Here is a 27,368-nt window from a genome sequence, read left to right as displayed (position 1 = left end):
GGCTTTACCTTTGTGGCGCGAGAACCACAACAGCATGCCTCCTTCCTACACCATAAAGGTAAAGATGGAGCCACAACTCATTGGAGTGAGGAGGATCCTTGGAATAGGCTCCTCCCACATCATCCAAGAGTTCTTCCCGCCCCATAAAGCTCATGTCAGGAGCAGCTTTGTTTCCGTAGCTCCCATTTTGCAAAGGGGGGGGGGCTGTTAGAGCAATTGGTTATGCTAACCTACTGCATGGAAGAGCAAACGTTGACCTTTTGTCTTGCATTTCCTCTTTGCTTTCTTACCTAGGGTAAATAGTTAGGACCCTGGTGGGCAGATGGCTCCTCTCACAAGCTTTTGCACCGAGCCTGTAAGACCGTTCTTGGAAGCCCACAGCTGAAAAATAGTAAATGTAAAATTATTATTTCTTGATTGCAGGTGCTGATTTTGACATCTTGGTATGCATTGCTTTAAGATTTAAAAGGCATTTGAAAAGCCTGTGTTGCCAAGCGAGTATAAACCATAGGCGTCTGTTGCAGTGCGCCATTCTGGGATACTGGGCAATGTGTCATCAAAAATAGCTTGGCAAAGTAACGTTTCTGGATGGAAATCGATATGCTAATTGGCTCGTAGAACTCAGGGACACGTCATGTGCGTTTGAAACACGGCTAAGTGTATGTGGGAGGGAGACTCTTATCTATGATTTCAAAAACCCCGGTGCTACTAGGTAGAATAAACTTTCATCTATTCCTGGCATAGCAGTTTTTCCTAAGGTAAAAAAACCTGGTGTTACATGGTGTTCTGTCACAGCAGAGATGCCATTGACACTGGAGGCTAGCATTGAACCTTCATAACTTCTTTCTGTTTTGCCAGTTGAGATTAAATCTCCCACTACCTGTCACGGAGGTAGGCCTTAAAAATGACAAAAAAGTTACTGGAAGACTGAATTTCTACCTTAAGGGCTGCTGAAGATGTGAAATAGATTAGAACGCTTCCCAGGTTCATACCGGTTCCTGATTTCGTTACAGAGTCATTTTGCTGAACTTGCGGAAAACTTGTCTACAAGGATAGCGTCTTGGTCCTCTTTATGACTTGATGTGATAGACAGCTTTTTGGTTTCACCTTGTATTAGATGGTGAGGCGAAACAGCCTGTAGAAGTTTGCTACAGATCATGTGTCAGTGAAGTAGTGAAGATTCGGGGAGGGGGCAGAATAGGTGATTAAAATCCTAAACCTTGTGTGTGCAGCACTCCCTTAACTAATGGCATGTGAGAATTAACATAGGTTTAAACGTTTATATGCTGCTTCCCAAAACTTCATCAGATACACAGGGCAACAATTCACTGCTGAGAGCATAGATAGCTTTAAAAGGGGATTATCATGTAACCCTCAATGTCACAATTTGCTATTGCGGCCAGGAAGGTTAGAGCTCTTGAAGTTATTAAGAAAAATTCTACACAGGAAATCAAGTAGTGTTTTAATAGGAATTGTGTATGCATACTGTTGTAATTTTATCTTTTTCTGATGTCCTTACATATATACAGAAAACTTAAAATGATGTTTTGTAATGGCCTATGGCTAAACATTAAAATAAACGAATACTCTCTTAAAAGGGGATTACACAGAATCTTGGAGGATTGGCCCCTCAGTGGCTACTAGCTATGGAGACTAAAGGAAACCTCCGTGTCCAGAGGCAGCATACCTCTGAATACCAGTGCTCAGAGTCAGCACCAGGGGACGATCTCTGCCCAGTTTGTTTGCTCTTCAGGGCAACTGGTTGGCAGTCACGTGAGTGAAACAGGATGTTGGAATAGATGGACCCCTGTTGTAGATAGAAGGCTGGAGATGGTAACATAGGGGATTTGCTCAACGCCTCTTAGGGAGTTCTGTGGGTGAGGAGAGATTTCAAAGATTTCCTGGCTCAGGACGTACACACAGCAACCATGGTAACAGGATGACTGGACGTGATCATGGAAGAAGGGGCTTTTAATTCAGTTTCCACAGATACGAGTGAAATAAATACAGTTGGGTAGAGTGGATGATTTTGCAATGTGCAGACAACTTAAAGCATCTTGCAACGTCTCGGGGACATGATCAGGTTTGGACTCAACTGGAAACTAATTCCTTATATCTTCCAAGCCTAAATATTGTATAGCTGTGATTAAACGAATTGACGGATGCAACATCTATCTGTGGTGAACAGTTATCATGACAGCTGCAACCTCCCCTGTCAGAGACAGTATATCTGATTGCCAGATGCTGAGAGAAGGCAACAGGCTGGCTAATTTCCATCCTACTTGTGAACTTCCTAGCAGAATCTGGCCGATCTCTATTAGAATCAGTTGTGATCTGATGCAGCGAGGCTATACTTACAACTGCCTGCCTTTGTTATAGAATATAATTCTTTCAGGCTTCATTAAAAAAAATCAGCAGTAAACAGCTTGCTTTATCTAACAACAATATTAGGGAAATAAAAACTGTTGTGTTTTATATTGTGCTCCCTTAAAACTGCTTGGTATAGCATCACACACCCCATTTCATCATAATCTGTTTAATATTTTTTTTAAACTTCCTTTCAGGTTTGCCTGAATCTATCATAGCAGCTGCGTGTTCAAGAAGCGGCCAAAGAGTTCTGCATCTGGATTCGTAAGTCCTTTAATCAATACATTTAATTAATTATCATGCAGCTTTTTAAAATATGGGTTTTCTCCCTCCCAGCTTGGTTTGGACGTTTGCTGTGTTACGTATAGTGATGTCCTCTCATATCACTGTAAAATATAATTCTGGTAAGTGTTTTTTTTTGGGGGGGGGTGTTGAGATCATGAGATGACACCATATAACACAAATAGCATTTTTGAGAAAAGTCCCATCTGGGATTATCCTCAGCTTTACCCTTTTCTCTGGTCTCGACACTGCAAAACTAAAGTGGGTTTAAGTGTCCCAGTGTTTCCTAATAAGGTAGTCTGGGAAATGTAGTTCTGTGAAGAAGGGTGGTGGTGGTCACAGTTACAGAACAGAGTTCTCTACATGCCCACAAACTACAATTCCTTGGGCTCATTGAAAAGGCCAGTAAAAATTGTCTAAAACTTGGTCTGCTTTATTATATAGATAAGCTCTTAGATGATTTGCAGCGGTATGCCACAAAAAGCTCTAATCAAATCACACCATCCCTTTGCACGGCTGGCTCGCAACAGCTCTTTATAAATGCAGGGTGTAATAGGAGTTGTCATGCGCCCTTTTCATGCTCCTCTTTTTGCTGGGAGACGTGAATGACCCCACTGGGGGAGGGCATACAGTTATTTCAATATAGCCGTTTCACTGATTCCGCAAGGCTCAAATAACTGTTTGGTTGCCCTCTTCTGTGGGCAGGGGTTGACAGCATTGGGGAATGGCATATAAGAAGTCCAGGGCTGCAATTCTTTTGTGCCCCAGCCAGGCATGATGGGGGGAAATTGGTGGTTGGTGAGGGGAAATTAATGTTTGAATGCCATTTGGTACAGGAATAGAGGCTCAGAGTCACCAATTAAAACTATTGACATGCACTCGAATATGCTCAAAATAGCTTGCTGTTTATAATTGTGTGTGTGTATTTGTAATTTTATGATCAAATGATAACCTGTGCGAGGTATCTGTGACTGGAACCAGTGTTTTCTTTAACATTAAAGGCAGCAGATGGAAGGTCGGGGTTGGAGTGTTGGAGGGAGGGTGGTTAACCACTTTGGGATTTTTTGTAGAGCATGTAATATATACCGTGGACCACCAAAAAGACAAGGGACCACCAAAAAGTGGATTCTAGATCAAATCAAGCCTGAACTGTCCCTTGAAGCTAAAATAACTAAACTGGGGCTATCGTATTTTGGTTACATTATGAAAAGGCAAGAGTCACTGGAAAAGACCATCATGCTAGGGAAAGTGGAAGGTGACAGGAAAAGAGGAAGATCCAACATGAGATGGATTGACGCTTTAAAGGAAGCCTCAGTTTGCAAGACGATAGGATGTTTTGGGGGACATTGATTCATAGGGTCGCCATGAATCGGAAGTGACTTGATGGCACTTAACACACACATTTATATAAATACATCTAATCAAATAACTTCCCCTATCTACTCCCACCCTGTATTGTACTGCCCTGCCTGGGGTTAATAGCAGTTCCTGAGGGAGAGATTTCAAATGTGGAAGGCATGAGGGAAAAGAGTTACCCCTCTCCCCTGAGGCCTCAGCCCACAATGCGAATAGTGCCCACCCCTTTCCCCCTGGAGGTCTCCCCATAGCAAGTATTTGGATGGGAGACCTCCAAGGAATACCAGGGGTGTGATGCGGAGGCAGGCATTGGCAAGCCACCTCTGAACATCTTGTGCCTTGAAAACCCTATGGGACCGCTGTAAGGCAGTTGTGACTTGACAGCAAAAAACAAACCCTGCAATGAAAATAGATACATGCACAGTGCTAAACAACATTACACCATTGTACGCCCACTGACTTCAGTGGACTTTGAAGGCCTTCTTAGGATGGCAGAAGAAGAGTTGGTTTTTATATGCTGACTTTCTCTACCACTTGAGGAAGAATCCAAGCGGCTTATGATCACCTTTGCTTCCCCTCTCCACAACAGACACCATATGAGGGAAGAGGGACTGAGAGAGCTCTAAGAGAACTGTGACTAGCCCAAGGTCACCCAGCTGGCTTCCTGTGTAGGAGTAGGGAAACCAACCCGGTTCACCAGATAAACGTCCACTGCTCGTGTGGCGGAGTGGGGAATCAAACCTGGTTCTCCAGATTAGAGTCCACCTCTAAAAGGTGAAAGCAGTAGGTTGGACTTGCTCCTTTTTGCCACTGTTGTGTCAAATTTTAAATTCTGTACCAACTTCTTAAGGGGAATGCGAGAGAGAGAGAGAGAGAGAAAGAGAACTTGTGTCACACCGGTAAATCTGCTGTTTAACTTACATTGAGGTGTCAACTTTAAATCTCTTCCTTTCCAATGGGAATTAAATAGAAAGCATAAGGGGGAGTGGGGGGTGGGAGAAACTGCAAGTCAAATGAAAGTTTTGAAGTACTTTGCGTGTGCCAGGCCTGCCGGGATTCATTACCCCTGTGCTGATCTTATTACTTTTAATCTCCCGCCACTGTTTTGCGTTTATCATAATATACCGCTTATGTGATGATGGTAGATGGGCTGAAGTGGACCATTATAAACCACTGAGTAGCACCTCTGTTGATTTATAAACACTGTCCAAGCATCCCCCCATCAAGTGCAGCTAATCTTATTCAAAATAGTCACTTCCATTGCAGCTCTGCCATAAATTCCTGGAGTCATGTTTTAAAACCAAAGTTAGCTTCTGCCAAATTGTAATTGAAGGGGGCTTCATTTCTGGGCGCAAGCTATCCGTCTCAATAAAATGTAAAAAAAAATAAAAAAAATTTTTTAAATCCCATGGCTTGTTTTCAGTAGAGCTACATTTACTGTAGATATTAATGAGCTGTTGACATGTGAAATTTCAAGGATGGATGTTAAGTGATTTAGAAAAGCAATTTGCAATTCAGAACGTGTGGCTTGGCATTGACTTTAAACTTGAAGTTTCAAAAGTTGAGAATTAAATGTAGTTGTGCGAGCGATTGTTTATGCATGCAGATTTTTCTTCCCTGTGACCCCTGTCCCCTTTCTCCCGTCGCCACCCTAAAATGTTTTCATTTTGGGCATCAGGCCCTTATTTTTTTCTATAATTTCTGAATACATTGGGGGAATAAACCATTGCTATGGGAAAGCGGTATGTTGGTTCGAGGTTCCAGTTTTGTGCCTGGAAATAAAATGTGGTTGATGCCAGGCTGTCTAATGTCCCAGTGCAAAGAAGAGGCTGACCAATGTTGTTGTTTTTTTAATCGATTATATGTCTCCCCCTTCTTTAACTTTATCATGTTAGAATGTGGTATTTGTTTAAATAATTTCTAACCCTGTTCTCTCCATCGGACACGCTTGAGAGTGGTTAACAGCACTTGAGAGTGGTTAACAGACAGCTAAAACACGATATGCAATTCTAGAAAAACAGCAATGTAACATAATTGTGTATTAAAACATATCTTTTAAAAAATCGCAACAGACAGCCTGGCAATCAAATGCATCTTAAGAAACAGCGTGCCTGGCACCAGCCAAATAATCTGTGATGAGGGCATTCCATAATCAAGGCAAACCCATACAAAGCTCCCTGTTTTGTGTAGTGGTTCTCTCCCTCTGCCCGTGGGAATGGGGTTCAGATCATAAAGGTGAGTAGCTGGGCAGATTAATAAAGGACCAGACAGTGTTTCAAGTACCCTGATCCCAAATTCTGTAGGTCTTTAAAAATCATAAACAGCTCTGTGAATTGAGCACAGAAATGAACCCATAACCAGTGTTATATCCCTTAGCACAGGTGAAATAAGTGTTCTGTTATTTAGATCAATAATCTTGCCGCTGCATTTTGAACTAGGTAGAGTTTCTGAACAGTCTTCAAATGTAGCCCTACATACAGCACAGCACACTAGTCAAATTTGGATGGGATTAGAGCGTGTTTAACTGTGGCCAAATCACCAGCTTTGAGGAAAGGCGCCAGGTGGCAAACCAACCAAAGCCGGCTGCAGATAGGACATGCCACAGAGGGATCTGAGAATGCAAACATCTAATATCACCCAAAACTGCAGACGGAAGGGATTGCAGCCCTGAGGATTACAACCCTATCAGGATCAGTCTGTGTCCTTGATTCTTAATATGATGTAGAATAGGGTTGCCAGCATAGCTAGCAACCTCCTGGGAGAAACTTGGCACAGATGGCTTGCCGACACCACGCCAATGCATGAAATCACTTCTGGTGCAAAACCAGGAGTGACGTCATTGTGTCAGGGTGACACTCTAAAATTTTGCCCCAAACTCTGTGTTTCAAATATAGAGCTTGGGGCGAATCCTAGAGCATCTCCCAAAAGGGACGTCACAAATTGGTGCGGCATCAGCAAGCCCCTTTATTTTCCCTCCAACAACCTGTAATGCCACAGCAGGGAATGGGGGGGGGCATGCCAGAAGAAACCCCCCCATCTAGAATCATCCAGCAGCATCTTCATCTTGTCTTGGACCTCATCCTGCTCTTTATTGCCTCCCCATACATGTCCAGAAATAATACATAAACTCCTGTCTATGTGTTAATATATGCAAAAAATTTTTTAAAAAAGTTAAATGGATTCCATTTCCCCCACTATATTTGCATTATACTATTTTTCCACACTTTTTGTCTCTGCTATGTCTGAAACTGTGAGTAATTGTTCTTGATACCAATAGATGCATTTCCCCCAATGGCTAATGCAGCCTTGGCAGCAGCCTACAGATTCTGCAGCGATAATCTAGTGTTGATCATCATTAAAATATTTAAACATTTAAATATTTAAGCATCATTAAAATATTTAACAAAAACATTGGGCTGCAAACCAGGTCTGTCCCTGTTTAGAAAATGGTCTTGCGGTTTGAGACCCATATACTTGAACGTAATATTGCTTCCGTGGTAGAAGACAACTGTCTAGGAATCACTTTGTGAAAAGTTACGGTAATTGATTAAATTTAATTAAATACATCTTGAATTCACAATTGAAAGAAGCATCACTAATTCTTTGAAGGAAAAACCATTTTAACATAAGTGTGTGTATACATGCACTCTCAAGTGCGCACCTGCAAGGATTTTGGAGCCAGCGTGATGTAGTGGTTCAGAGCGGTGGTTTGGAGCAGTGGACTCTTATCTGGAGAACCGGGCTTGATTCCCCACTCCTCCGTATGAGCAGCGGACACTAATCTGGTGAACTGGATTTGTTTTTCCACTCCTCCACACGAAGCCACCTGGGTGACCTTGGGCTAGTCACAGCTCTCTTAGAGCTCTCTCAGCCTCACCTACCTCCCAGAGTGTCTGTTGTGGGGTGGGAAAGGGAAGGTGATTGTAAGTCGGTTTGATTCTTCCTTAAGTGGTAGAGAAAGTCGGCATATAAAAACCAACTCTTCTCGCTCTGGGAGAGGAGGCCATCTTCAGAGTGGGTGTTTCCTCTTCCTCTTGTTCCGGGAGGCAGGACCTAAAAATTTTTAACTGCCTATCCCTGGAGGGAACGCCCCCTGCTCTATTCAGTCTTGTTCCTGCCTCGCTCCGGGAGAGCAGTGTACTCACAGCTCTCTACTCCGAGCTATAGAACAACTTATTTTCCTACCCTTTTTTCTTATTCCTATCCTACCTTAGTCTATCAAAAAAAAAAAAAAAAAAAACCCTTCTGTCCTCTATCTTTACTCTGTCTCTAATTCTGTCTTCTGAGGCAGGGCAGGGTAAGAGTTTTTTCCTTCCCGCCAAAACAAGATGGCGACCGACCGTCCCGATAATTTTATTTCTGAGGGGGACTTGGACCCGGGCCTACTCCAGGCTATGCCTGACGCTCGGGATCCGCCTTTAAACAATCACCCCGGTGATTTCAAAGGCAAAGCAAAGAAGGCCACGAGCAAACGTAAGAGGGGCTCCTCTCGGCAGGGAAGCGCTAAACGCCTCCTGTCCGCCGCTCGCGCCTGCTTATCGACCGCGGGTAACCCCGCTAAAGGCGAGCTCTCAACCTCCGGAACCGGGAACGGCCGGGGAAATACAGCGGTTTCGACCGCTATCCCCTCTACGAGCGCACAACCCATGGATCTGGCCGTAGGCGTCTCGCCTCTGCAAATACCCGGTCCGAGTTCGCCTGATGCTGGTAATGTACTCCCCCCTCCCCTTCCCCCCCAGTCGGCCGCGGGCGAAGTTGCCCTCCTCAGAGCGGAGCTAGCGTCTTTAATTAAAGACGCATTCACGGAGGGTCTAAGAGCCGTGCAGCTCTCCTCCCCAGCCCATTCACTTGCCGGCTTGCAAGAACCCAGTCGGGACTTCCACGCTCCCCGGGGGAATGATCAATCGGGCGGGGGACAACAGACTGACCCACATTCTTTGCAGGGGAAAGGCGGCTGGCCTACTAAGGCAGCCTTAAAGGCTACCTCTTCTTCTCAGCCCCAATTAGCAAGGCAAGAGACATCGCCATTCTCCTCTGATAACGAAGCCTCTGATAGAGAGGAGGGCGAGTTCTCCTCCGAAGGAGAAGACCCTTCCCCCAAACAAACTAAACAAACTAGACTTTTTGAGGCTGAAGAATTTCAGCCATTTTTAACAAAGGTCTTGGCTGCATTAGATCTTTCTGATGACCCTGCACCTTCTCAAGAGAAAAAGAAAGGGGCAAAAGAGTTCTTTCACTCCTATACTATTACTGATAAGGTGGTACCTGTACCTGATTATTTCTTGTCTTTGTTAAAAGGGGAATGGGATAAGCCCATGGGGGGAAAACAGTTCACTCAGTCTACCAAGAAACTATATAATGTAGCTAGTAATGCTGCTGATCTGTTAAAGATCCCCCTAGTGGAAAGCCCCATCACTGCACTACATACCTCTGACACAGTCACAGAGGAAGGCTTAGTGTCCATAAAGGACCCTGCAGACAGAAAGACAGAACTGGCATGTAAAAAAGCTCACGAAGCCTCAGCATTAGCCATTAACTCCTCCATCACATCCGCCTTGGTGTCCAGAGCGGCTATTGTCTGGACCAGAAAGCTAGCCAAATTGATTCCGGAAGAAGATAGAAGCGCTATGGAAGGAGTTTCTAGAATTCTTAAGGCAGTCTCCTTCCTGGCTGACTCTACACTGGATACCATGTGTTTCTCAGCTCGGGCCCTAGCTACCGCAACAGCTGCCAGGCGAGCACTCTGGCTACGCCCATGGCAAACTGAACATAGGTCTAAAGCAGTTTTAATGGGGTATCCCTACGAGGGAAAGAAATTATTTGGGGAGAAGTTGGAAGGCATATTAGTGGAATCAAAGGATAAAAAGAAATACTTGCCCAGAAGCCTTCGTAAGGACTCTAAGGTGAACTCTAACCCTACCTCCTTTCGTCCCTACCATCCATACTCACGTTACAGACCAGAACAGAAAAGAGGCCAATGGAATTACGGAAGGGGATCCTTTCGTAGGGGAGGGCGATTTCCTAAAAATTCCTCCAGATCCCAGAATTTCCAAGGTGACAGAAGCGACAAGTCCTTTCGTCAACCAAGACAGTGACGCCAGACAACAACCAGTGGAGGGCAGACTCAGCCTCTTTCACAACCAATGGTCAACTATCCACACAGACCATTGGGTGTTACAAACTGTCATATACGGCTATCGAATTCAATTCTGCAAAAGACCACGAGATCGTCTTGTAGTGTCTCCTGTTTCTCGCCAACCAGACAAGAAGCTCAGAACCCTGGCTGCCATCCAACATCTATTGGAGATAAAGGCCATAGAATATGTGGTCCCCTCGGAACAATCGTCGGGCATATATTCCGTCTTCTTTACTGTGCCAAAAAGAGACGGGGGATGGCGGGCCATTCTCGATCTGAAATACCTCAACAAACATGTCACTTACCGACGCTTCAGGATGGAGACTCTTCACTCCATAGCAGAGGCCTTAAGACCAGGAGACTTCTTGACCTCCGTGGACTTAACCGAGGCCTACCTTCACATCTCCATTCACCCAGATCACCGTCGCTTTCTCAGGTTCCTACACAACGGTCATCACTTACAATTCAGAGCTCTCCCCTTCGGTCTAGGTTCAGCCCCACGGGTCTTCACCAAGGTCCTGGTGACCTTGGTAGCCCTAGCGCGTCAGGAAGGCGTAAGGATCCACCCATACCTCGACGACATTCTGATTTGTTCGTCGTCCAGGGCACAAAGCATCCAACACACAGACATCGTGCTCAAGCTGTTAGACAACCACGGCTTTCTAATCAACCTGAAGAAAAGCCATCTTACTCCCACTCAACATCTTCGCCATCTAGGGGTGTTCATCAACACCATCGACAACTCTCTGGTTCTTCCACCCGACAAGATCCGCAAGATCTGCAATCTTGCAAAGAAAACTATGAAAGCTTCCACAGTCCGCCTCATGACCATGGCCAAGCTACAGGGTCTAATGATCTCATGCATTCCGGCTGTTCAATGGGCGCGACTGCACTCCAGACCTCTCCAGTGGTTTCTCAAGTCTTATCAGAAGGATATCCTGATAAAGAAAAACAAGTCTATCTTCCTCTCTGCCACGACAAGACGCAGCCTCAAGTGGTGGACCATATCTCAAAACCTCCAGAAAGGGGTCCACTACATACGACAAACGCCGTTGCAGCTATTCACGGACGCATCTCTATCGGGCTGGGGTGCTACCTTCCAGGGTCAACCAGCACAGGGCTCATGGTCACCTCAGGAAAGGCGAATGAACATCAACGCCCTAGAGATCCGTGCAATTTATCATGCCCTCCTGCACTTCAAACATCAACTGACCGGGTCAGACCTACTGGTGAGAACGGACAATGTCTCCGCCAAAGCTCACCTGAACAAACAGGGGGGCTCCCGGTCCTCCACTCTACACAAGGAGGCCCTAAAAATCCTGTCCTGGGCGGAGACAAATCTCTACTCCATCACAGCGGAGCACATTCAGGGAGTCCTCAACGTCGACGCAGATTGGCTCAGCCGACAAGAACTCAGCGAGGCCGAGTGGAGCCTGAACAAGGACGTTTTTCATCTCTTGATAACACATTGCGGCATGCCCTTAGTGGATCTCTTTGCATCGAGCAAGAATCATCAACTACCAAGGTATTTCTCCAGGTACATCCAAGCGGGAGCAGAGCAGACGGATGCCCTCACAGCCCCCTGGCCATCGGGTCTTCTTTATGCCTTCCCTCCTTTCCCTCTTCTTCCCAGAGTCCTCAGACGAATCAACCTCCTTCAAGCCACAGTCATTCTGGTAGCACCTTACTGGCCGCGTCGCCCTTGGTTTCCATCTCTGATAGAGATGTCCATCGCCAAACCTTGGACGCTTCCACTTCGACCAGATCTCCTCCACCAGGGCCCGATCCTTCACCCAGACCCAGGCTGGTACAGACTGACCGCCTGGGTATTGAGAGGAGTCGCCTGTTGAAGTTGGGTTATGACACAGACATAGCAGAAACCATCCTTGCTGCCCGAAGGCCTTCTACAAAACGAATATATAACACCACGTGGAAGGCCTTTGTGAGGTGGTGTCAAAGAAAACAGCTTAACCCAATCAAACCCACCATATCCAACATCCTGACCTTCCTACAGGATGGACGACAACAGAGTCTAGCCCCAGCAACTCTGCGTCGCCAACTAGCGGCGATTGCTACCATTGTCCCAGCAATATCAGGTTATCCACTCACCAAACATCCCCATATTAAAGCCTTTCTGAGGGGACTTACTCTACTCTCACCTCCAGCTAAGCACAGATTCCCTACCTGGAGTTTACATACTGTTCTAACAGCCCTTACTCAACATCCATTTGAACCCTTAAGGAACATCTCATTAAATCTGTTAAGGATGAAAACTCTATTTTTGACAGCTGTAACATCAGCTAGAAGAGTTTCTGAGCTGGGAGCCCTATCGGTTAGGCCAGGTCTTTGCACATTTCACAAGGACAAGGTAGTCCTTGTTCCTGACCCTTCCTTTATACCGAAGGTCAACTCCCGATTTCATAGGGATCAGGACATCGTTCTACCCTCATTCTGTCCAAAACCAAAAACCCCAAGGGAAAGAACCTGGCATACCCTAGATCTTAGAAGGGCTCTTCATACATACATCGACCGTACAAAACACCTAAGAGTGTCAGACGCTCTCTTTATCAACCTGACAGCCCCAAACAAGGGCAAGTCCATGTCCCGTGCATCCATCAGTCGTACAATTACTAACTGCATCACTCAGGCTTACAAATCAGCAAAGATTACTGTTCCCTCAGGTCTGACAGCACACTCTGTTAGGAGTGCGGCCACATCAGCGGCTTTTAATCGCAGAGCTCCTATTGAGGAGATTTGCAAAGCCGCAACGTGGTCTTCAATTTCCACTTTTGTGAGGCATTATAAACTTAATATTTATGCCTCAGCTGACGCCTCCTTCGGAAGGCGTGTTCTTCAGAGCATTCTCCATGACGTCTGATCCCACCCGGGCAGGGACAGCTCTTTTAAGTCCCACTCTGAAGATGGCCTCCTCTCCCAGAGCGAGAAAGAGCCTTGGCTACTCACCGTGAAGGCTTCTTCTGCTCTGGGATACGGAGGCCATCTTGCCCGCCCAGACGTCTAAATATTTTTGGAAGATGACACACAATTAACAATAATCACTCTCAACACAAGTTTTTCAGGTTGGGTTGCAAGTTCTTTATTAGTATTGTTACAGTTAAGATTACAAGTTTAAACTTATTCACAGCATTTGTTGTTAGATCTCTTCTTTTTTGCTATATCTTCCATTTCTTCTCTGTATAACGGTTACACTCCTTGCTCGGAAAGTCTTGGACTGAATAGAGCAGGGGGCGTTCCCTCCAGGGATAGGCAGTTAAAAATTTTTAGGTCCTGCCTCCCGGAACAAGAGGAAGAGGAAACACCCACTCTGAAGATGGCCTCCGTATCCCAGAGCAGAAGAAGCCTTCACGGTGAGTAGCCAAGGCTCTTTCTTCTTCTTGTTGTTGTGGGGGACATCTCATCTTTCCCTTTTCTGAAAGCCCCTACAGTCTCTCCCCTTTTCCTGCTTCCTTCTCTCCTTGTGCAACAGCCAACATACCTTTATCTGCCTGTCTGTCTTCAGGTTTCCCTCCCCTGCCCCAGCAGCGTCTGCCTAGGAAAACTCTGGCCCAGTTGAGTTGTGCCGGCTGCTTGGCCAGGCCACTTGCATGGTTGGGAACCCTCAAGGACTTGCAAGTGGGCAATTCACTTTCCCTATATCCCCCTCCCCCCACTATTTCCTCTTTTCCTCCTTCTGGCAGTCCTCATGTCCTCCCCCCTTTCCCTGCCTCTTTCCTTCTCAGCAATTCACCAACCTACCTTTTATCTGCCTCCCAAATTCAGGTGTATTTATTGTTCACTGCATTTATGCCCCACTTTTCTCCACAGTGGGGACCAAAGCAACTGACATTATTCTCCTCTCCTCCTTTTTTCTCTCCTCACAACAACCCTGCGAGGTAGACTAGGCTGAAAGTATATGACTGACCGAAAATCCCCCTATGAGCTTTCACAGCAAGATGGGGATTCAAACCTGGGTCTCGCTCACTCTACGTCACCTAGTGAGCTTCCATAGTAGATTGGTGATTTGGAGCTGTAATAGCTACATCATACGGGCTTTCATAGGGTGGCTGCTGTTGAACAGTAGTAAGCATCCAGGCCTAGTTGGGTCATGCAAGTCAGGTGATATCAAGTCACTCAGAGGTTGCTGCTAGGCGGGCCGAGCCCCTATGAGTCTTCCCTCAAAGGCCAAAATAGCCCTGGAAATGCCCCCCCCCCCCGTGCCTTTTACTCACAGAAACTCCAAGCCTGGAATGCTGTGGTTGCCTAGCAACAGCCCCTGAGGGAATCCGTTGCTTAAATCTACAGGTGCTCCTTTTATCATTTTGGGGGTTTTAATCCCCCCCAATGTATTTTTTTTAGATTTCACATTTTTTGGTGAACCTGGGGTGTTTTTCAGGTTTGTTGAAAAATCTGCCTTGCCCATTCACCACTCCAGTCTCTGGATTTAAGAATCCTCCGATTTGGCTGACTTGGCGGTAGTATATTGATGATGATGATGATGGAGAGGTGTATGCGTATTTAATGTACACCCCCACTTTTCTCCACAGTGAGGACTCAAAGCAGCATCATTCTCCCACCTCCCACTTTATCCTCACGACAACAACCCTATGGGCTAGGTTAGGCTGAAAGTGTGTGACACAGCCAAGGTCACCTGGCAAACTTCTACAGCAGGGATTCAGACCCAGATTTCCCAGACTGGAGTCCGACAATTTAAATGCTACGTCAGGCCGTCTGTATTGTATGCCACTGATTAAAAACTGGCTTCCTCCAATTAATTAAAGCTGTTGATTAATCTAGTAATTAAGCTTACAGCATGACAAAGAAGCTTGGCGTAGATAGCCTCCTTCCAGATTATTGTTGCTAACCTCTGAAACTAGAGGGTGTATTTTTAAAATAAAGGAGCAATGTGATTTTTAAAAGAAAAAAATGGAACAGCTGCTGTTGTCATCACAGGTATCTAGTTAGCAGCTACATTGTGGGTCCACAGTGCAAGGAGTGAGCCAGTGTGTTCTAGTGGTTAGACAAGGATTCCATTCCACGCTCAGTCCCTGAAAATCACTGGGTGACCCTGGGAAAGTCACTGCCTCTCGGCATAACCTGTCTCACAGATTATTTTTTGCTCCTTTTGACAGAAGTGTTGGGGTACAGAGACCATGAACAGTGCACTCAGATCCTTTGGAGGAAGGGCGGGATTATAATATCATAAAGAGCACCCTTAATGCTTTGAAACTAAAGTGTCCCCCTGGCTACCCACTGCTGTTGAATCGGTATGACCACACATGAACACATGAAGCTGCCTTATACTGAATCAGACCAGATGTTAGCAATTTAAGTTTTCAGTGTTAAGGCAGAGAAATATCCAGGAGTATCCATATTTGAATGAATGGTTGAATAAACTAACTGCATATGTGACTATGGTGAAACATCCTTTATACATAATAGACCAATTTCAGAATTTCAGGAAGAAATGGATTTAAAAAAATTATATAGCTGAAAATTAAGAATAAAATTAAATCAAAATAGAAGACGAACGATATAGTTAATAAATGTTCTATAATCAATATGATGAGTTATGAAGCTATATTGAGAAGATAGAGTAATGTAACTCAAAGAAGTGAACCACTAAAATGTAATTTTTAAAAAGTAAGCTCCATATAAACTGTAATAATGTCATTGTCTATGTTTAAGTGTTTGTTTGTGACTAGAAGTAAAACCTTTAAAATGTCAAAAAAAATTCAGTGTTGAATCAGAGATAGAAGACAAAAGTTAGAGGGCATATTTTTTTGGGCCTGAGATTTTTAAAGGAGCTGGTTGGTCCCCACTCCTCTGGGATGAGGTTGAGACAAAATGGGAATCCTCTAATAGATGCTTCTGCTGGTGATGTGAAAAGTTTGGGATGAGAAGTCATTTTACGTCCAAGCTCTTACAATTGATGTGGCAGGGGCTTCACAAGCAAAAGACAGCTATTCTGATGATGGGAGACTTCCCCCCTCCCCCTTCCTTGAGAGATCAAATAGAAGATGGACATGTGCAAGCCGCTCTCTGGAGAAATCACGAAGCATCAGCAACTTCTTCTCGGACATCAGCGGCTTTGATTCATTTTTCCGGGACCAATATAGCATTGAGAGAGGCAGCTTTCCTAATTGACATTCGCCCAAGAACTCTTTCCTCCCTTGCCCCTTGCAACGGTCTCTGCTTATATTGCATTAGTGTTCTTTTGTTTGAATGAAACGGTTATGATATGTTTTGATGTGGAACAGCCTTTTGTGCAAGTCTTTTCCCGCATGTAGACGAAGGAGCCATGGATCACACTACCTGGTCATTCCATCGGACCGGCGGTAGGCAACTGATCAGTGTGCATCTTTTGTCTCACATGAAGCTGCCTTATACTGAATCAGGCCCTCGGTCCATCGAAGTCAGTATTGTTTACTCAGACCGGCAGCTGCTCTCCAGGGTTTCAGGTAGAGGTCTTTCACATCACCTACATGCCTAGTCCCTTTAACTGGAGATGCCGGGGATTGAACCTGGGACCTTCCGCATGCCAAGCAGATGCTCTGCCACTGAGCCACGGCCCCTCCCTCTCTTTTTCTGTATTTAGCATGGAGTCTGTGGTCTTGGGAGGGATGCTAGTCCACCAGGCTAAAAAGCTGTCAGCAGATGTTCCCTACTGGGGCTGGATTGCTGCTGGTTTTCCTTTGCAGTGGCTACTGGCTACATATCGCACATCTTACTCAAGTTTCCAAAACTGTATGGGGGAGGGGAGCCTGAGTGAAACTGACAAGACTTTCCATTGGCCTCTGCAGACTGGCACAATCCATTTCAGAGCAGGAATGAAATTGATAGCTTCGTATCTCAAGAGGCATCCTTTCTGCATGTCCAATAATAAATGTGAAACTGCCAAGTTTGCCTAATATTGTGAAACAACTAGTTTCGCGTCCAGTAGTTTCGCATCCAGTAGCATACACAATTGGTTGCCTGGTTTTGCACCCAGGTCTGTAATCACAGAAAAATTGAGAAGGGCCTTTAATCCCGAAGAGTGGCAGAGATTTTAGTTCCTGAAATGACTTAATCTCTAGTATTTGCCCAGAAGAATGCTGAACTGTTAAATTGCTGACAGATATGTACAATTTTAGCTGGTATCTGTTAGGACTATCCTATTCTTTCTGTAACTAATGTTTCTGTGGCGCAGAGTGGTAAGCTGCACTACAGCAGTCAAAAGCTCTGCTCACAACCTGAGTTCGATCCCGACGGAAGTTGGTTTCAGGTAGCCGGCTCAAGGTTGACTCAGCCTTCCATCTTTCCGAGGTCGGTAAAATGAGCACCCAGCTTGCTGGGGGTAAAGTGTGGATGACTGGGGAAGGCAATGGCAAACCACCCCGTAAACATAGTCTGCCTAGTAAACGCTGGGATGTGACATCACCCCATGGGTCAGGAATGAACCGGTGCTTGCACAGGGAACTACCTTTACCTTTTTTTATATACCTACTGGTAGTGGACTGTAATAATAAAGAACTGAACTGAGAGTCCAGTAGCACCTTAGAGACTGACAAGATTTTCGGGGGGATGATCTTTTGAGAATCGAAGCTCATCCCCCTGAAAATCTTGTTGGTCTCTGAGGTGCTACTGGACGCAAGCTGTTCTGCTGCAGAGAAAATGACATTGCGGAGGGGCCAAGGATCGGAGGCAGAGCACCTGCTTGGCATGCAGAAGGTTCCAGGTTCGATCTCTGGCACTTTCAGTAAAAAGGATCAGGTAGTCCGTGATGGGAAAGACCTCTGCCTGAGGCCCCGGAGAGAAGCCAGTAGGCGAGACTGAAGTTGATAGACCTGTGGTCTGAAGCAATGCAAGGCAGCTTTGCGTGTTCAGTATTGAATTGGCAATGACACTCACTCATTGTTGTTAACTTTATGACTCTTTAGACATGGAAAACCTTCTGTGGAAAGATTGTGCCCTGCTTTCTGTTCCAGGAAAGGATTGAAGTGGGGGCAGTCTAGCAGTCTTTTGTGGGAGCTGTAAAAGCCAATGCTGTACACCAGGGGTGGGGAACCTTTTTTCCTCCAAGGGCCATTTCGATATTTATAACCTCATTAGCGGGCCATACAAAATTATCAACTTTAAAATTAGCTGACCAAGCCCTAAGCAGGCAGCTGCCCCCGATGACCCTCCCCCCCGGCGTGGGCAAGCAGGCAGGCTTCCAGCTGGTGGCACACTCGCCCACCTGGTGGCACAGGATGGGCTGTTGCACCAGCCAGGCGTAGCCGTCCAGCCACATGCTGGAGTTGTTCCTGCTCCACATGGCCGGAGCCGGATTCTACAGCCGGCTCCTGCTACCTCTGCCTGCAGGGATTAAATGAGGACACACTGGTTAAGAACCCCCCCCCCCCACACACACACGCATTCTGGCCTTGCCCCCTTTAACCCCTCCATTGTCACCACTTCCGCCCCCAGCCCTCTTGTAGTACAGAGGGAATACGTTTCTCCACGGCCCGTTTCTCCACACAGTTTCTTGGGTGGTCCTAGCAGCTCCATAGCTAATGACTCTTCTGCAAGGGGGAAAAAAGGATCATTTTCTTGGCAAACTCGCATTCTCCTTGAATAGAGGCTATTCCTGTCCGCGGGAGGGGGCGTATCGCCAGTCTTAGCGCCTTCTGAGTTAGAGATCTGCCAGGACCCCTGAAGGGCCAGACCAAATGATTTCGCAGGCCTTAAACGGCCCCCGGGCCTGACGTTTCCCACCCCTGCTGTACACAGGTAACTGAGTGCATTTTGAGGGCACAGATTACAACAAGAACAACATCAGGGAAAGGAATCAGCATCACTTAATCAATTGCACGATTCTTTCTTAAATGCAGCCAGCTTAATGTTACCAAATTTGTTGATTTCTGTCCTTACTGTAGCTGAAGGACTTTTCAGGTCAGCTTCTAGTCGTGAGCAATTAGCCAGCGTTTAGCAGACATCTGCCTGTCTTTGTTCTAACTAAGCAACTTTAGCGGAGAGCATCACCCCTCTAGACCTGTAAAGGTCCCGACATTCCTAATGAAGTCTTTTCTGGTTAATAGAACTCCTGCAGAAGGCAGTGGCTTCCTTATAAACAAGAGGTTTTCCCCTGGACGCTTGTTTTTGTTTTGTTTTTTGGTCCTAGGGTTTTATAAAATGCTGGTAAGCCACTGACAAGCCTTGGACCAAATCTGCCCCAATAGCAAACCTAGGTTAGGGTTAGGTTAGATTTTTTTGCTTCCTTACCAATGCTAAGTTAAAGTGAAATCTGTAGATCGGGTCTGTTTGGGAGAATAATTCCCCCCCCCCCACACACACACACACTGTTTTATGCTACCGTGTGCATTGTTTATCACATCTTCATTTAGATAACTACAACAATATCTATGCAAAATGGTTTTTTTGCTGATCTGGCTTTTCTTGATTTTTTTGAATAGGAGAGCTTACTATGGCGGAAATTGGGCAAGTTTCAGTTTCTCAGGATTATTGTCCTGGATAAAAGAAAACCAGGTAAGGAGCAGTGAGCTAACTTACATGAAGCATCCTATCTCCGTCCCCCCCCCCCCCGGGCTGCCAAGTCACAGATGACTTATGGCAACCCCATAGGGTTTTCAAGGCAAGAGACTAACAAAGGTGGTTTGCCATTGCCTGTCTCAGTGTAGGGACCTTGGTATTCCTTGGTGGCATAGTGGTTAAGAGCGGTGGACTCTGATCTGGAGAACCGGGTTCGATTCCCCACTCCTCCACATGAGCGGTGGACGCTAATCTGGTGGACCGGGTTGGTTTCCCCACTCATACACATGAAGCCAGCTGGGAGACCTTGACCTAGTCACAGTTCTATTAAGAGCTCTCTCAGCCCCACCTACCTTACAGGGTATCTGTTATGGGAGGGGAAGGGAAGGTGATTGTAAGCCGGTTTGGTTCTGCCTTAAGTGGTAGAGAAAGTTGGCATATAAAAACCAATTCTTCTATCCAAGTACTGACCAGGGCCGACCCTGCTTAGCTTCTGATATCTGACTAGATCTGGCTAGCTTGGGCTATCCAGGCCAGAGTTCATATCTTTTACTTTAAAAAAAGTTCTATTCATGTTGTGTTTTTATATGTACTTTGCAGCATAAACATAGGAATCTTCTTGGCAGTTTTTTCCTTTGTGCTTCCGCATTTGGAGAAACACTCTGTACCATTGGTCAAGGAATGTATGTGCTTATAAAGGAACACTGAAATCCAAAATCTAATGAACAGCTTTCTAAGCTACCCAAGAAATATTAGGGTGGTTCTTGTTTTGTTGCTACTGTGTGGATTTTCTCTGTATTATTGCAAGGAAAAGGCAGACCCTTGTGAAGAAAGCGAAGCCTGGAAAGAACTGATCCTTGAAAATGAAGAAGGCATTCCTCTTGGCAAGAAGGACAAAACCATTCAGCATGTTGAAGAGTTTTGCTATGCCAGGTAAGCCCATGGCACTGGTCTACACCTAACTTTTAACAGAAGGCCTACTTGGATTTCAGCAAGTGCCAGCAGCAACGGTAGGCTTTCCTTCCTGAGTCAAGGCAAAAGGTTCTTTAACTCCCTCCTTTGCAGCAAAAATAACTGACGTTTTGACATAGCTCTCTCCTTTAGGCTTGTGTTCGGGAGCTAGGATTGCCGGTGGGGCGGGGGTGGGGACATGGGGGCATAAGGTCATCTGCGCTGCTACATCACTTCCTGGGAAAACTTGGAAGCGATGTAGGGGGGTAGCTATAGGAATCATAGAGTTTTCAGTGATTCCTAGAACTACCATAAGTCACTTCCAGATTTTCCCAGGAAGTGATGTAGCAGTGCTGACAATTCTGGTTTTCTTCCTCCGCAGGCAACTAGGATGGCGGGGAAAATCCCCCCTCCCCACCATAGTGGGAGGTCTGGCAGCCCTGTCAGGAGCTCAGCTGCATAATGGGAGAACTATGCCAAAACCTCTGTTGCTGCTGTTCTTCTGAGGAGGAGGTTAAAAGAGTCCGTATCAGCGCTTTGTGTCTGCAACTTCAAGCGATAACTTGAACATGTATAGGCCAGATCAGACATTGTGTGACCAACCAAGACCAAGAAGCCCACTTGCCACTAAACAGCTGAAGAATGGGATGGGAGTATGTAGTCTGGAAGGGAGGAGCGGAGACTGGAGGAGTGTATACTTAGTGTGGTGTAGTGGTTAAGAGCGGTGGTTTGGAGCGGTGGACTCTGATCTGGAGAACCAGGTTTGATTCCCCACTCCTCCACATGAGCGGCGGACGCTAATCTGGTGAACTGGATTTGTTTCCCCACTCCTACACATGTAGCCAGCTGGGTGACCTTGGACTAGTCACAGTTCTCTTAGAGCTCTCTCAGCCCCACCTACCTGTTGTGGGGAGGGGAAGGGAAGGTGATTGTAAGCCGGTTTGATTCTTCCTTAAGTGGTAGAGAAAGTCGGCATGTAAAAACCAACTCTTCTCCTCCTCCTCAGTTTTAAAGTTAAGAATTGGCTGGATTAGACTAAAGTTCCATCTAGTCTAGCATCGGTTTTCCATCGGTGTCTCTGGGGAGGCTCCCAACAGGACACGAAGGCCATAGCTCTTCCCTGGTATCACACCCAGTCACTGGTATTGAGGTACAGAACCTCTGAACGTGATGGTTTCATTAGCCACCATCAACAACAGTTGGCCATTATCCTCTTGTCTGTGAATTTGTCTATTTTTTTTATTTAAGGCTCCCTGGGTCAGTGTCCATCTTCATATTGTGTGGCAGTGCATTCCATAAATTAGTTGGGTGAAGAAGGGCTTTTGTATCTTCTGAATGGTGTGATACACGTTTATGGGAGCAAGGCCCCTTTAAGTAGTGTTTGTTTTGAGTAAACCATACACAGGATCACAGGGTACAAGACCTCTGTTTTTTTTCACATCTGTCATGTAACTTTGAATAATAAAGAAGTACAATGTGAATGATTGGTTGGATCTTCTTAGAGCCAACTGAGAGCCAGAGCGGTATAGAGGTTAGAGTGTCGGACTAGGATCAGGGAGCCTAGGTTGAAATCCCCACTCTGCCTTGAAGCTCACTGGGTGGTCTTCAGTCAGTCACACACTCTGAGCTTCGCCTACCTCACAGGGTTGTTGTGAGGATAAAACGGAGGCGAGGAGAACGATGTAAGCTGCTATGGGTCCCCACTGGGGGAAAAGGTAGGTTATAAACTAACTAACTAAATTACCAGCTTGTGTTCTGGGACAAGAAAGAGGCTGTCTGTTTGATTTCCCTCTTTGTTGCAACCCTTGTCCCATGAGGGTTTTTGTCTACATGCAGATTATGTGATCCCCAGCATAGCCTTTTCTGGGTCAAAAGGGTCCTCCCTCTCGGGCCATTTGGGAAACTCGTAGGATCCAAACCCTGCGTTTTTAGTGGATGGACATTGCAATTAATGAAATAGTTCCATTTAGCGAGTTAACATCAAAGAGTGGGCCCGTCTCTCCGCCCTTCCTCCCAGCTTACATGCTCTGGTTATCTTTTCCTTTTGTTGCTTACCTTCTTCCAACTCCTAGGAAATAGCCAATGAGACATTTATTTTGAAAGAAAAAAGACAGCTGGGAAGCGAAGGTATCGTAGCGCGCAAAGCCAGAATGAATGGCCAGAGAACAAAGTGCATCCTTCAAAGGGAAAGAATACCATCTCTGCAACAAGCAGTATTGGGTAGAGAGGGGGGAAAATAGGCAAATGGCTGAAAAATAGTGAACACCTGTGCTGAATAAATTAACCAGCTGGCTGGCAATTTTTCTTTTGACCTATCAGAAGGGGTGGCTGTTAGGAGGCATTAATAAGACACATTGGCTTTGAGAGATCCTTTTGTTACTACCATTAATTAATGAATGGTGCTAGATAACTTGCAGAATTTACACCGCTGTTTCAGCTGCAGATGGATTCTTTTTGTGAATTAGTATTGCATGTGAAGATTTAAATTTGAGTGATTTCCCCCCTCCCCCCCAGCATTGCTACTCTGTTCTGAGATTATGGTTGATAATAACTGGTAATATTTCTCATGTACAGTAGCTGGGAATTATACAATGGACGGTCTCTTCTCAGACTTTTTTTTTGTTAAATGGACATTCTCTCTTTCTTTGTAACCCACTGAAGATGGTATGAAATATTTGGGGTTAAAATAGACAGTTTGCGTTGTGATCTTCCCAGCGTGATACTAGATCAGCGGATCATGGAGAGCCACATTCACAATTCCCATTAACCAAAAGAGCCACATGACTACTTTATGCCCTGCACACCACCCCAAACAAGCACAAACAATGTATAATATAACCTTTTTAATTACCAGAGTACCTTGGAGCATCTAGAGTTATGTCTCCACCGTTGGGGGTTTTGTTTGATGGGTTGGCATTCAACAGGGTTCTGCCCAATCCACCACCTTATTCAGCTGCATACATGACCCATCCTCAAACATATAACCCCTACATCTCTGTGATCTTGATACAATCATCAGTTTACTCCTGCATCTTGTTTCCCACAAGGATAGGCTTCAGGTGGGTAGCCGTGTTGGTCTGCAGTAGAAGAGCTAGTCCAAGTCCAGTAGCACCTTAAAGACCAACGAGATTCCTAGGGCTTAAGCTTTCGAGAGTCAAAGCTCTTATGGTATTCGACTGTCAAGAGCTTATACCCTGGAATTCTTGGTGGTCTTTACGCTGATACGGGATTCGAATCTTGTTTCCCTCAGTGGCCAACCAGTTGACCCTGGAAGGCCTTCAAGTAAGGCACAAAAGTCAAAACCTCTCACTGTCCCCCCCCCCCCCCATGCAACTGGTATTTAGGGGTATCCAGCTTCTGGCCATGAAGGTTCCATCTAGTCTTTATGGCTAATAGCCATGGAGCTGTCCTTCGTGGATTTATCTACCCCATGAATCTTAAAGTCATCCAGACTGTTTGGCCATCGTACATTCTGTGACAGTCAGTTCCATCAGTTAATTATGCATTGTATGAAGAAGCATTTTCTTTTGCCGGTCTTGAAACTACATTATTGAATGCACCTGAGTTTGGTTGTTGATGGGGCAGAGGGGGTCCCCTTTCTTCACATTTTCCATATCGTGCATAATGTTATAAACCTCCATCGTGTTCTCCTTTGTCATCTTCCACCCCACCCCCCAACTGAAAGGCCACAAACTACTTGAGAATTAAAAAATCTGTTTGGGGAAAAACATACTGAGGATTAATTTATGTGCCTCACTGAAGATTATGTGAACCTTCGGGAGAGATTGTTGTTAATTCCTTTATAGGGTTGCTAGTCCCCCCCCTCCCCCCGACCACAGCAGTGAATGAGTGGGTAGGGTTGCCAGATCCAGGATGGGGAAGTTCCAGAGATTTGGGGATGGAGCCTGGGGAGGTCAGGGACCTCAGCGGGGTACAATGCCACAGAGTCCACTCTCCAAAGCATCCATTTTCTCCAGGGCAACTGATTTCTGTAGTCTGGAGATGAGCTGTAATTCCAGGGGATCCCCAGATCACACCTGGAGCCTGGCATCCCTATTCCTTTATATGAAAAAAGGATAAACACAGAATTCCAAGAAGCTATAAAGGCTGTACTTTACTCTCCCCTGACAGAGATTATAACATGGCTAGGAATAATAATAATTTCCAAATATATCTTTCAGTGAAATACAATAGAAGTATTTCGAGCTTTACTAAGTCAGAAGTCAGGGGTCTTTCTTGAGTCAATATAATGGGCTGCTAATTAGAGAAGGACAAAGTCCTAAAAAATTAAATGGCCTTTGCTTCTGGCAACTGGGGAAACTCAAACCTCTGTTGATAACTCCCAAAGCTTCACGGCTGTATCGTTTTCAAATCGCAGTTCATTAATTGTCAGCTAAACTTTAAAAAACATTTGCTTGCTGGACGGACGGCTAAGTGGGGAAAAGATAAAAAGAGAACGGAAAATTGTGGTTGACCCCCCCCCCCCATTTATAATGACACAGATTTGATTCATCTCGGTCGGTAGCGTCAACCGGACTCGCGAGTTCAAAAGTACTAGTCGCTGAGGTAGGCTTCATTGAAGTTGAAGATTAAAAAGCAAGATGGGATGAAATGGGGAGTGTAGCCTTAGAAGGTGAATGTTAAAAGTTATTTCCATTAAGAGGAGGAGGAGGAAGACGCTGAGGACTTGTTACAGGCTCTGACCTCCCTCTTTTGACCAGCTTCCCTTTATCCTGATAGGCAGTCAAGGGTTTAATGGGCACGGCAGCTGCAAAATTTTAAAGCATGCCTTCATTACGTTGTACTAAACCTGTGGGTGTGACTAGTGAAAAATCAAGATTACTTGTGCTTCTTACCTTATGATTTTTGAAATAATTCCTTTTAACAATATTTTGGGGATGCCTTTTTTAAGTGCCCCTCCAGTTGTGTTATTTTCCCATCCAAGCCGTCCTTTCACTTCTCCCACATAAGCTGTATTGCAGGGGTGTCGAGCTCATTTGTTACGAAGGCCAGATATGACATAAATGTCACTTGGTCGGGCCTGGCCATGCCTTGCCAGCTCATATCAAGAGTGGGGTGTGTGTGGCTGCCTCGGCAGGCTCACGGGCCGGATAAGAGCCCTCAAGAGCTGGATCGGGCCCGCAGGCCGTATGTTTGACACCCCTGCTGTATTGTTTCTTAACACTGTGATGAAAGACTTTCCTTGTGAACTCTTTGGTCTTTTATGCATGGGTTGGATCTCCCTGCTTGGACCTGGGTTCATCTCAAATTAAAGTAACCCGGGTTGGGGGAAACTGTATGCATTGGCTTGAATGAGCAGAGACGAAACTGTGCTAATCGAACCATGAATACAGAAAAACAGTCTCCCAAGCTCAAATCAAGTCCCACCCCTTTAAATGCTGCTCTGTAATTGGCTTACTTCATAGTGCTCTCCTTGAGAGAAGATTTCCTTTCCCCCCAAACCCAACTGCCACATAAAAAAGCATTTTAAGAACAAAAAACAGAGCTACCTGAAAGAAGGGAGGGGGAGAGAAATCCAAGCCTCATTTTAAAAAAAGCCTTTCTTTTGCTCAGGAAGAGCTCCGAGGTAGCAGGAAGCACTTGAATCCCTGCCTCTTTACACACTGCTTTGTGATTGGCTGTGAAAGAAGCCAATCTTCTGTTTTCCCCTGATTAACCATCGGCATACTGCTTTGAGGAAGGGGTTGGAAAAGGGTGGGGTGTGATGGCGCGGGGAAGCTCAACCCGAGAACGGAGTATGCACGCTCTGTGACTCCGGAATGAGCCAGGATGAACTGTTTAATTCGGGCCAGAAGAGGAATGGGAAAAGCCGGGTTCGTTTTGCGTCGAAACAGTGTTGAGCTTCCAAGGAATGAGATATCATGCATACTTTAAAAATTGATTCTGGCTGAAACGGGATAAAGGAGGTTAAAGCAACCATGCATAAAACACTTTTGCTATCTTCCATAACATTATAGCAGTTCTGCCATTCCCACAGGCTTGAGGCCAAACAACTAGTTTACTGCATTTTGTAAATATATCGGAAGAACATTGACCAGCTAAACTTGGCGTAACTCATGCAAGGGTCCTCTGTACCCCAACAAGTTTCAGTCTTGTTGAATTCAAGGCCTGTTCTCCTCTCTCTCTCTCTTTTTATTCTTTAAATCAGTCAGGATTCAGTGGAAGATGTGGAAGAAGATGGCGCGCTGCCAAAGCTCTCTGCCTTGGTCACTCCTGCTTCTGGTGAAGATGTAGGGGAAGCTTGCATTACTGCTGATGAGGAGCGCTTGCCTTTAGAGGGTCAATCGTCGGGATACAAAAGTGAAGAAACCTCCCTGGAAAGTCCTGCAGGAAGCCACGCAGAACGTGCTGGCGGCAATGACAGTGTAGAAGTCACCTCTCTAGGAGAGGAACACGGCCACAACATAACCTCCGATCAATCAGTATCGGGAACGGAGAGCAACGAATCCGCATCAATAACGGATGCTACTGCTGAACCGAAGCAAATTACTTATCCCCAAATTGTTAAAGAAGGCAGGCGATTTAATATTGATTTAACTTCCAAGGTAGGGAATTCATTGACTTTTTGTTCTCTTTAAAAAAAATCTATTTACTTCATTAAAATGACTCCTTTGGAAGCTTCAAAGAGTATGCAAGGTAATTATGATGGTATTTGGATCAGGCGTAAGGAGCATAGGTCGCTTTCCAAAAGACGCACACTTTAAAGGCATGTTCTTTACAAAGGGAGACTGGGCCAGTGTCTCAGCTA

General features: G+C 45.5%; 1 protein-coding gene across 1 annotated transcript in view; it reads left to right on the top strand.

Annotated features, from left to right (window-relative positions):
* The window catches only part of CHM (CHM Rab escort protein), a 91,424-nt gene that overhangs the window by 10,665 nt on the left and 53,391 nt on the right, over positions 1–27,368 (top strand). The window contains exons 2-5 of the mRNA XM_056859391.1: positions 2,565–2,631; positions 19,573–19,645; positions 20,457–20,581; positions 26,769–27,165. Of these exons, the coding sequence (XP_056715369.1) occupies positions 2,565–2,631; positions 19,573–19,645; positions 20,457–20,581; positions 26,769–27,165 (662 nt within the window). The remainder of the gene's footprint in view (positions 1–2,564; positions 2,632–19,572; positions 19,646–20,456; positions 20,582–26,768; positions 27,166–27,368) is intronic.

The sequence above is a fragment of the Euleptes europaea genome, chromosome 13, assembly GCF_029931775.1.
Source record: "Euleptes europaea isolate rEulEur1 chromosome 13, rEulEur1.hap1, whole genome shotgun sequence".
NCBI classification, from domain to species: domain Eukaryota; kingdom Metazoa; phylum Chordata; class Lepidosauria; order Squamata; family Sphaerodactylidae; genus Euleptes; species Euleptes europaea.
Note: the sequence above shows the minus strand (reverse complement) of the source record. Positions and strands in the feature narration are given on the sequence as shown.